The 10,711-nt window shown below is 39.0% G+C and overlaps 1 protein-coding gene across 3 annotated transcripts; it reads right to left on the reverse strand.

Moving 5' to 3' along the window:
* Positions 1-746: 746 nt before the first annotated feature.
* Positions 747-6,558, reverse strand: LOC103473355 (neuropeptide FF receptor 2-like). Of its 3 annotated transcripts, none has more exons than XM_017307686.1 (4): positions 5,574-6,558; positions 2,860-3,118; positions 1,889-1,988; positions 747-1,793 (listed from the first exon to the last, which is right to left on the reverse strand). In XM_017307686.1, the coding sequence occupies exons 2-4, from the start codon at positions 3,008-3,010 to the stop codon at positions 923-925; spliced, it is 1,122 nt and encodes a 373-aa protein (XP_017163175.1). In that variant the 5' UTR covers positions 3,011-3,118; positions 5,574-6,558; the 3' UTR covers positions 747-922. The 3 variants fall into 3 exon arrangements, with proteins under 3 accessions (XP_017163175.1, XP_008421751.1, XP_008421752.1); XM_008423529.2 differs by having other exon boundaries at positions 2,860-3,195; positions 5,574-6,557; XM_008423530.2 differs by lacking the exon at positions 5,574-6,558 and having other exon boundaries at positions 2,860-5,546.
* Between the last annotated feature and the right edge of the window lie 4,153 nt (positions 6,559-10,711).

Below are 10,711 nucleotides of genomic sequence, written 5' to 3' on the forward strand. Positions count from 1 at the left end.
TCTGATGGGTTACACTAAAAACATTACTGTTTGGAATCTTTTTCTTACATGTTTATGAGATTGGTTTGTTTAGTACCAGAAAACATGACAATTCGGGTGACTGTTATTAAATCTACTCCTCCCGAGTCTGACTATTCACCAGACTGGTTGAGGTTCTGATTCCCAACTGGACCAGTTGACTTTTATGAAATTTTAGAGCTCAGAGCCTTGAGTCACAAACTATCAAAAAACCACATTTCCAAACAGAAGAAAAATAATACATTGTACACAAGTGCTTTTAAAAGCTAGCTTTTGAAGCAGGTACAATATGTGGTGCTGTTTGTAAAGTTACACAGTAAAATATTAAAAGTAATAACTTTGTTTATTTAGCCTGTCATAGAGAACGAAATGTGGGTTTTCATTTTTCAAAGTGACATTTTCACCATGTTGTTCCTACATTTATAAATATCAGATACAAACTTAATATTCACCTCACAAGCTAAATGTTCAACTTAGCCTGATACCAATAGTTTTTATTTAGTCAATTTATTTGTTCAAAAATAAATTTAGTTAGGAAGCTAAATATTTATTTTGGAACTTTGACATTTATAAATGTAGGAAAACCATGGAGAAAATGTGACTTTGAAACATGAACACCCACTATTTTTTACTTTTGGACAGGTTAAATAAGGCAAATATTTACTGTTAAATTTTTACAGTGCAACTTTGCAAACAGAACCCCACAGTACTAAACTAGTGTTAACAGATTGACACATTATTTCTGGGATTCATTTTATGCGTGTCAGATGTGAACAATGTGTCACAATAACAACTGAAGCTATCTTCATTTAACATAACGTCGGGTTACATTCATTAACAGCAGACATGAAAGGAGCTTAGATCTTTACGAAACATGCTCAGGCCATGAAACACCTCAGTCTGTCTAAATCTGTGAAACTTTTTCCAAATCCTCCATGATCAGATCCTGCTCTCTGACGTCGTTTCCCTCCTGACACGTTCCGTTGCCCATGAACAGCGACCCGGCTCTGGACGCCGGTCTGCTCGGCACCGTCGGGTGGACCGGGAGCACGGCGTTCCCCCTGATCCGGTGGGAGAGGGTCCTTTGGCGCAGGACGTCAGCGGAGCACAGCTGGAACTTAAAAGCTGCCTGGAAGCCCTTGCGGAAGTTCTCGTTGAAGAAGCCGTAGATGATGGGGTTGATGCTGCTGTTGAAGAAGGCCAGCCAGTGAGCAAACGGGTACATGTAGATGTTAATGACGCGGTACTGGTGCTCCGTCAAGCTGGCGTAGTCACTCAGCATCATGAGGGTCCAGAGAGGCAGCCAGGACACGATGAAAAGCAAAGCCACGACCAGGAGCATCATTATCACTCGCTTCTTCTTCCGCGTGATGGTCTGACGCCCGTCCACACTCAGTTTGTTGTTGCCACTGCCCTCTAGTTGGGCGCTCCCACTGCCCCTAACTGGAGGTAGGGTGGTCTTAAAGAGGGTGAAGCCGATGCGAGCGTACATGATGACAATCAGACTTAGCGGGGCGAGGTAGATGTTGGTGAAGAGAACCGTGGTGTAGACCTTCCTCATCTCCTGACTGGGCCAGTTCTCCCGGCACCAGTAGAACGGACGAGTGTCGCTGTTGGGACCGAGGACTATCCGGACCGTCTGCTCCTTTGTGACCTGGAGCATGACCCCCGACGGAAACATGATGAACACAGCCAGGACCCAAATGATGACGATGATTAGCTTTGAGGTGGCGATGGTCAGCTTCTGCTTGAAAGGGTAGACAATGCAGCGGAACCTGATGAAAGAGGACATTAAAAAAACATTAAAAAGCCTCAGACAAGAATTTTCCAGAACCAAACACACATGTTGAGGTGAAATACAAACCCGCACCTGTCAACAGCGATGGCAACGAGGGTGAATACAGATGCCGACACAGATATCCCTTGAACCATCCCACTCAGTTTACACACAATGCTACCGAAAGGCCATCCTGCAGAAGCAGAAACATCTGTCATGGCAACATGCCTCAAAAAGACATTTTAACATTTAGCTCATGGTTTCATTGAGCTGCCAGCGTTTTGGGGATATCTCTCGCAAGAGGTGTGTGATACTTGATATTGTGGTATCGATCCGAATAAATAAAGTAAATACAGGGACAGGTATCGCCGATGTTGATACCAATACAAATACTTTTTACTTAAGGTTGATGTATTGTCAAACTTCTGACTTTTAGGTGTTTTTAGTCGATTTTCCTTTGAAGTATTTTGTTCAAACTTACGATAGAATTTGGACAAAGTTTTTAGGTGTCTACAAAGTACTTTAAAACAATACCAACATGATTTGAGCATATATTGCAAAAAATAAGATTTTGTTTTGATTTAAGAGCAAATCAAAACAAAAAAATTTTTTGAGGCAGAGCCGAGAAACCACAATACAAAAATAAAATCACATTTCAAAAGAGAATCTGAAACTAAAGTATCTATCTTACCATGCTAGCATCAAACCGATATTGATATGGTATCGATATTATCGATATTTTTGAGTTGATCCGCCTGTCTCCATCTCTAACAGGTTAGAATATCTAGACACTGAAGTTTTTTGCTAAATATTTAAAAACAAGTCAAGTGCATTAACAGCCGATTTCAAGCTTTCCCACAAATTCTCAATTTGATTTAGGTCTGCACTTTGACTAGGCCATTCTAAACATTCAAGAGTTTTGTAGCCTCTATCACGTTTTTCTCTACAATAACTCTGTTTGCTTTCCCATCTGCCCCCTGAAAAAGGTTAGAAGACTTTTGGAAAGAACTATAAATTGCTTCAGAGCAGAGTCCCGCTAGTAAAGCTGAATATTACTCGATTACCTGTTATAATGTTGTCCAGAAGTGTGGTTGGCATGCAGAAGATGCCCACCAGGAGGTCGCTGATGGCCAGGTTGAGGATAAACAGATTGGTGACGGTGCGCATGTTCCTGCTGCGCAGCACGATGAAGCACACCACCCCGTTGCCGACCATGCACACAGCAAAGATGAGCAGGTAGGAAACGGTGAAGACCGCAGCCACGCCGGGTTTGTGGAGGTAGAAATCCACATAAGTGATGTTCTGCTGAGGCCAAGGCTTGTTCTGCAACACCGGAGCACCGGAAAGGATCAGGTCCTCTGAGGTGGTGTTATAGGCCGGGTTCTCAGTCATTGCGGTACCTGGGGTGTGAAAAGAGACACCGAAACTGGGGGAGGTAGCTCTGTGTTACACATTGGATGGATGATCTGTTATGTCTTTGGTCTAGCTCACGTTTTCTGAATGAAAAGGTCCTCGGGAAAGACAGGGCACCGTGACATTCACAGTGAGAGAGCAATCCCGCAGCAGGTGGAATCAATTGTTGAGTGTGAAACAGCAAAGCCTCCTGAAAATTCAATAACGGCTTCGTTGCGTCCTTTGACTGACTCGTACGTGTTGATTAAGTTCTTTTATTTTACTTCAGACAACAAGCAAACCTAAATCTACAGGTATTGCAGAAGACAATCAGTCCTCACCTTTTCATCTCACCTCCCGCTCCTCCATCCTACAGAGACCGGCCCTTACAAAATGTCTTCTCTGCTCCTAAACTAACAACCTGTTTTGTCTCTCCGCTGGACTTACTGCCATTTATTGCAACGCAATTTCTTAATGCAACGTTGCTTTTGAATGGTTGCGTGCAAAAATAACTATATTTCAGCTATGTAACTCCAATCTATTACAGAATCAGACATTATTTCTTGCCTGAATGTTACCTTTTGAAGAAGAAACTCCAATGAAGTCCGTTTTACAATGTTCTTAAGAGGTGATGGCTAAAATGTAATCATCTTATTCGTCTTATCTGGTCTTTTCATTAATTTATTTTTGTAGCTCTGCCTCCGTGATGGCAGGTTTTTGGTAAGACTGCATCACTTCTTGAGTGAAATGTGCTGTTTCATATTAACAGAACAAATGGCAGGTCTGTTTGGCTCTGAATGATTTATGACTGAATATATTAGTCGCAGAATTTTAATTAGTGATCATTTTTTAAATGTTCAATAGTTTGGTTAAAATGTAACCTGCCTGACAACAGGACATTGGCTAAAAAAAATTCTCAGATCTCAGTTAAGAAGAACAAGAAGGGACAAGAAAAAGTTACGGACATCCACCTGTCATTTCTAAGACTCTAGGAATCCTGTGAGCCTCGTGAAAAGCCATTTCCACAAGTGGAAAAAACATGAAACAGCGGTGCTGCAAAACTCACTTGGTCATGGTCAGTCTTTGCAATATAACAAGAAGAAAAAGACAAAAATGGCATCTGTGGGACATTTCCAATGCAAAACCGCCTTCTGAACAAAAATTCCCAAAGGCCTGACTCACATTTGCCAAAATGTTCCACTTTTTTTTATTTTTTGAAGGCGTAAATCCCGTTACATCTAGCGTAAAACAATGACATCGTATGGTAGAACATTTTCATTGCGCAAATTAGAATTACAAAAAAATTTTTTGCTTCATACTACAAGCAAAATACTGCTGCTAATAACGGCAATTTCAAGAAAAAAAAAAAGCTTTTCAATAAAAAGTTTTTTGTGCTAGGATGAGGTGTGTTTTTGACTGTATTACAGTTAGTGTAATCTGAAAAACTGCATCAAGAATACTTTCTTTCACCCCAGCTGTCATGTGATCAACAATCAGATCTTACTATTGGGGGGTAAAAAGACGAAGAAGACAACAGGAAGTAGATGGAGGATGATGGTTTTGCAATGATTGACGCATGAACAAACTTACTTCCATTTGGTTTTAATTGCGTTTGTTATTTAACTGAAACATTGCAATTGCGAAATTGTGTGTGTGGGGGCGGGGGGTTCAACATTAGTGGAATTTTGACAAAGTTTTGCATACATTTGTATTGAAAACACGGCCAGATCCTGGACTTGAATACCACCAAGAAGTTGACCAGACAGTTAAAGGTCAAAAACTCTCCAATGAGACTGAACTGAACCACTTATGCAAAGAAGAGCTGGCAAAAAAAATCCTCCCCACACCAAAACAAAAGGTTTGTTACCAGTTACTGTAAACACTTGATGTTAGTTGTTGATGCCAAGGCTGCAACTAGCAGCTATTTGACGAAGGGAGCAATTTGTTCTGGAAGGTTTGGATAAATTTCAGTGAAATCATTTGAAAATTGCCTCACGTGTTTCTTCAGGTTATGTTCACGTGACGGTAAAATGTGTTTGATCAGCTGAGACATTTCCGTGTGATCAAAGGCACAAACAGAAGAAATACAAAGAGAAGAAATCTGTGAGGGAGGCGGGGGGGAATCAAATCAGATCTTACTGTATGATTCAAATTCTGCACAAATAAAGGTTGTCAGTCTTACATTATGTGTCTGATTTGTTTATGTAGCAACAACATTGCCAGCAATGAATCACATTCCTAAAATATCCTAAAAAAACACACACAAAATTTAATTGAATTCCAAGATGCAAAAAAAGTGTACTGTTCATTTTGCCTACAAATATATTGAAATTTCTGAAACAAATTACAGCAGACAAAGTAAAAAAACAAAAATCAACAGTCTTACCTTAAAAGAAGCAGTATTTTATTTTATTGTATTTTTTCCTCTCTCTCTCTCTCTTTCCTTCTCACAGATGGTTTAAATCCATTTCACAGGAATCCCCCTCGTTCAGAGCTGCGACACTTTCATCCCTTGGTCAGATCCTGTGCATCTGCTCAGTGCTCCTGCCAGACACAGACTGCTGTAGCACTTACAAATGACAGAGAGGAGACGGGATGCGTTCGTGGTGGGCAGGAGGGGAGGAGACGTGTTGGGTGGTGTAAGTAAAGGCTGGGAGAATTAGATCTTCAGAGCGCTTCATGTGAACTCAGAGACACACCTGCCAGCAGCGGATGAAGGGCTGGCCGTCCTGACCGCCTCAGACATCTGCGTCTCTGGCGTCAAGTTAGTAGGCAAACAGGTGAAGGAGAAATATGACTTTTCTTCTTTTTTTTTTTTTTGTTGCTTTTGGATCCGGATCAATTCCTTCCCTCTTCAGTCTGCGCTGATCCATCCACCAGAACAGACGGTGCAGACTTTTGATGCCATCGCACACGGCGTCCAACTGTGTTCTGAGAACACGGCTTGAATCAGAAAGAGGAAGCTTTGACAAAACACAAGCTTTTTTCCCCTCCCTTTCGTCAGGAGACGAGGTTTATTAAACAGACTCTTACTTGAAAATAGTTGAAACTAGGTACAGCATGAGGGGATGTATGAAGAGCTGCAGAGGCGACACCTGATCAGGCTGCTTCAAGGTCAGGAGGACATTTGTGGGGATGATGAAAATTCAGATCAGAGTTGGGTTTATGACAGGCCTGCTCATGTTACAATGACGAATAGAACGATTAATTAATGTGCCAAAAGGCCTTCAGCGCTGATTCACTAGGAGCTGTGTGGAGAGGAGACTGACAGCTAGATTTGTATGAAGTGTTGTTTTGTGAAAAAGGGGAAATTTTGGTGGACCGCCAACAGTTTAGAAAAAGAAACAAATGTTGTCATAGCAGCGTCAGCAGAGCAGATTTTTCAGTTCTACTCAAAAGAAGAAGAAAAAAACTAAAAAACAAGTTTATTTGTTCCATATTATTTTAAAGTTGTATTCTTCTATCCATCCATCCATCCATCCATCCATCCATCCATCCATCCATCCATCCATCCATCCATCCATCCATCCATCCATCCATCCATCCATCCATCCATCNCATCCATCCATCCATCCATCCATCCATCCATCCATCCATCCATCCATCCATCCATCCATCCATCCATCCATCCATCCATCCATCCATCCATCCATTCATCTTGCAGTCTGTCATTCTTGTGTTTAAAACATAACCATAGTCAAAATAGATGTCTTAAATTTAGATTGACATTTTATTTATACATTAAAAATGGATGGAGAGGGCTAACATCTCTCAAATTTAGAATTGTAAAATAATTTAAAAAAAACAAATGCAGAAACCCTGTCCTCCTGCTGTGTACAATGTAGGTGTTTGTGTCTTATTGGATAGAAATGTAAGAACAAAAAAATAACAGACATATTTTTAAGGATTTTTACACAAGCAAAGAAATCAATTTAAAATTAAATGCAAATAATAAAAAAAAAAATCTAAAATTAAAAATTAAAAATCCTTTACAACTTTTTTTATTATTATTATTTCCAGGAAGTATGTTGTGAAAACATGACCAGAAGCGTGTCACTTTGCTAAATTAGAAACAAAAATAGAAGGTTTGCTACATGTTAGCGCTAAACACTGTGAAATGGCGTGCCCTCAAAATGTTAGCCCTGTGATGAAGGCAAGGAGAAGGTTCTTTTTCACTGAAAATTTCCAGCATATATAAGGTAAGAAATGTAACATGGTGTTTAATCACAGGGATTTGATTGGGCCGTTTCATTTAAGCTAATGAATGTTGGCTAACGTGACCATTTTCCATAAAACAATAAGAAACATGACAAAAAGTCCAAACATATAGAGACAGAGACATTTTAAGGGTTACATCCCAATAGTTTGCTAAATGTTAGCAATCATCAGCTCCAGCTGTCAGTCCTGAAAATCCAGCCAGTGATGCAAGCTGATGAAACTTGTTTCCAAGGCTGTATAAAAGGTTGATGTTATGATTATGTGCCATGCAATGTTTAGAAATGGGGGGGTTTTTTCACACAAAACGCAAAACTTTTTCTAGCTTATATGAGGCTGGTTGTAAGGGTGATTGCTTCATCGTCACTGGCAGCAATAACTTAAATAGCCATTACATAACACAGAACATTTGGCTTTGAGAAAATAAATATTTAATTTGGTTAATAGTAAGAATATCCTCACACATATTTTTCCCGTATTTTTTTTTTGTTCTTACTGAAAAACGTGGATTTATGCAGATGCATCTCAGTGGCTCAAAATTATCGCACGAACACTGAAAAACATTTCACATATGTTTTCAAGCACACACTTCAGCTAATTAAGATTGGGTTTTTTTACAACAGCAAATGAAAATATTTAATTTCTTATATTATAATATGACGTCACACCAATAAAAAAATGTTTTAATACAGATATGAGAGCTTAATTAAAAGTATGTTTAATTCTTGATTATATGTTATTTTCAAAAAGTACTTTTAATCTGACAAACGAGCGTTATTAGAAACTGTATCGCCATTTGTATAGAGGCGTCTGGTTTATTATTAGAGAATATTTTTGCATAATCTACAAATCGCATTGGAAATCTCAAACAGAATCTGATGTAAATCCATAGTAAGAACATTTACACTGTAACTCTGTTATGAATGTCAGAAGTGGGAGGATAAACAGGCTATCTTTAGGATTTTTAGAATGTAATTGAAATTAAATTCTCAGCTATACATTGACCGTCTGACTGATTTTGCACACAGCGAAGGAGAAAAACCAGCAAACACCAGCTTCATGTCAACTGTCAAGCAAAAGCGATTTTAAAAAGCCGCGAATCGTGTCACACTGTGCCAGGAAGTGATGCGAGTCAACTCCCTATAATTTCCAACCAATACATTTTGCATATGAATTCATTACTGTAAGCATCTCAGTCGGCTCAAACACGTTTTCCTTTGAACACGAGAAGCTTTGATGTCGATTTTAGTTTTTTCCTCTCTAAAGTTAGGCACAAAATTATTCACGTCCCTGCTAAGTTTAGATGTGTTGTACTTATTCAATCAAGAGTTTGTTTGTTTTTTTTTGATAGAAAATCTCTCAAAATATAATGAAACAATACAGAAGAGATAGCAATAAAAATCTAAACTTTTTTTAAACTGGGTACAGATTGAAATACACTCCATGTATCCAACTTTTCTCATCTTAGAAAAAAAAAACTTTCACATTGAGAACATGTGTAAAAAGGGTATTCTTTTCGTTATTTCATCTCCTCACCCTTTTTCTTTTTGTGACAAGTTGTTTTTCTCTACACCCTGTGAGGACAGTGTGTAATACTTCAGCTGTCATTAAATCGCACCAAGTCCAATCACTGACCCTCATCTTCACACTTTCTCCTACGTGACTTTTGGCGTCTATGTTCACATGAAAAATGTAATTTCCATTAGACAGACATCTGTTTAATGGCTCGACGGACTAATAAAACCCATTTCCGTAAAGACAAGAGTCTGCTGAGAGAGAGCAAGCGAGAGCCTTCCAGTGTGGTCTGCTCTAATGCCCTGAGGGAAGCAACACTAATAGCCTCTCTTCACAGAGGAATGACAGAAGGAGCACTGTTTACAAAAAAAAAAAACAAATCTCTGTTGGCTGTTGTGATCCTCAGTGCCCACCGTGGGAAGTGTGAGTTATTACAAATGTTAAAAACTGCCGAGATGAAAGGCTATGAAACGTATAGCTCCAGTTAATTTTTTCTTAAAGGGGCGCTATTATGTATTATTTTAGGCACAGTGCCATGTTAGCATCTATGTTACCTTCACTTGTTAAAAGTGCTGCATATGTAAAACATGACTTAAAATTTATTTGACTTCTCAACTTTGCTCCTTGAAATTGAGCCTCTGTCTCTTTAAGAAGCTTCTGTTCTTTTTCCCTACCCTCTGCTTTCAGCATGTAATTAGAACAATGTTTCTCCTAAAGTATCAGGTGTTTTGCACTGAGAAGTAGTATGAGCTCAGTGGCTCCACCAGGTGTTTGCTAATTGCTGCTGCCGCTAGTCTGGAGGGGCTGAGTGGAAGAGGTTCTCAAAAAGTCCATTTTACATGATGCTGCCCTTTAGTAAAAATAGTTTTTGTTGAATTTAGCAATAAATATAGCAATTTTTTTGACTATACCACTTAACTATTGTTGAGCTACAATTTCAATGTGCACAAACTCCTATTCATTATTTTTTTACTTTAAAAAATTGTTCGATATAAACATTATTTTATGTTTTTTTAAAAGTCATTTTTAGGGAAAGCAGCCAAACACACACTTTTTTAAAAAAATTATAGCGTTTCAAGTTGGTTTAAAGAAATTTTTTTTAAAAATGTTTCAGCATGAATTAACTTTATACAGGCAATATTTATTCACCTCTGGAAAGTTCTTCAACACCTGAACATCAAAAATCACTTTGCTCATGAAGCAAAACAAATCAATAAGTCTGTGAGCGACAGCTCCTGTCTGATGTCTACTTGTATTTCTTTTGGCTGAAATAACTTCAGTAAAATGAGTTTTGCACCGTAAAGTACAATAAGATTTTTGTAAAAAAAAATGAAAAAATGTATTAAATGAATAAATAAAACTTTGTTGACAGACTGGGACCCAGTGGGGTTGAGACTCTTGCCTTTCCAGACTGCAGCTGAAGACAGAGGTGGATCGAAATGACGAGAGAGAGAGAGAGAGAGAGAGAGAGAGAGAGAGAGAGAGACAGTGAGAGAGAGACAGACAACAGACAGTGAGAGAGAGAGAGAGAGACAGTGAGAGAGAGACAGTGAGAGAGAGAGACAGACAGAGAGAGAGAGAGAGACAGAGAGAGAGAGCGCTCGTTATCTGGAATCAGCAAAGCAGCAGGTGAAGCCACATGGACAGACAACATGAAAAAGAAAAACACCTCACTCCTCCAAGGGATTAAAAAAAAAGATCAACCTTTCCTGAGCGAGCAGACAGCTGTCACAAGCAGAGAAGAAGTGTCTTTCCTGTAATCAGGAAAATTTGAATGCAAATTGTTTCTGAGAT

This window comes from Poecilia reticulata, linkage group LG12 (genome assembly GCF_000633615.1).
Source record: "Poecilia reticulata strain Guanapo linkage group LG12, Guppy_female_1.0+MT, whole genome shotgun sequence".
Taxonomy (NCBI): domain Eukaryota; kingdom Metazoa; phylum Chordata; class Actinopteri; order Cyprinodontiformes; family Poeciliidae; genus Poecilia; species Poecilia reticulata.

Coding starts and splice junctions, on each gene's coding strand:
- LOC103473355 (XM_008423529.2), bottom strand. CDS start 3,187: ATGACTGAGAACCCGGCCTATAACACCACCTCAGAGGACCTGATCCTT. Junction 1,989..2,859: donor TCTGGACAACATTATAACAG/GTAATCGAGTAA, acceptor CTGCTTCTGCAG/GATGGCCTTTCGGTAGCATT. Junction 1,794..1,888: donor GTTGCCATCGCTGTTGACAG/GTGCGGGTTTGT, acceptor CTCTTTCATCAG/GTTCCGCTGCATTGTCTACC.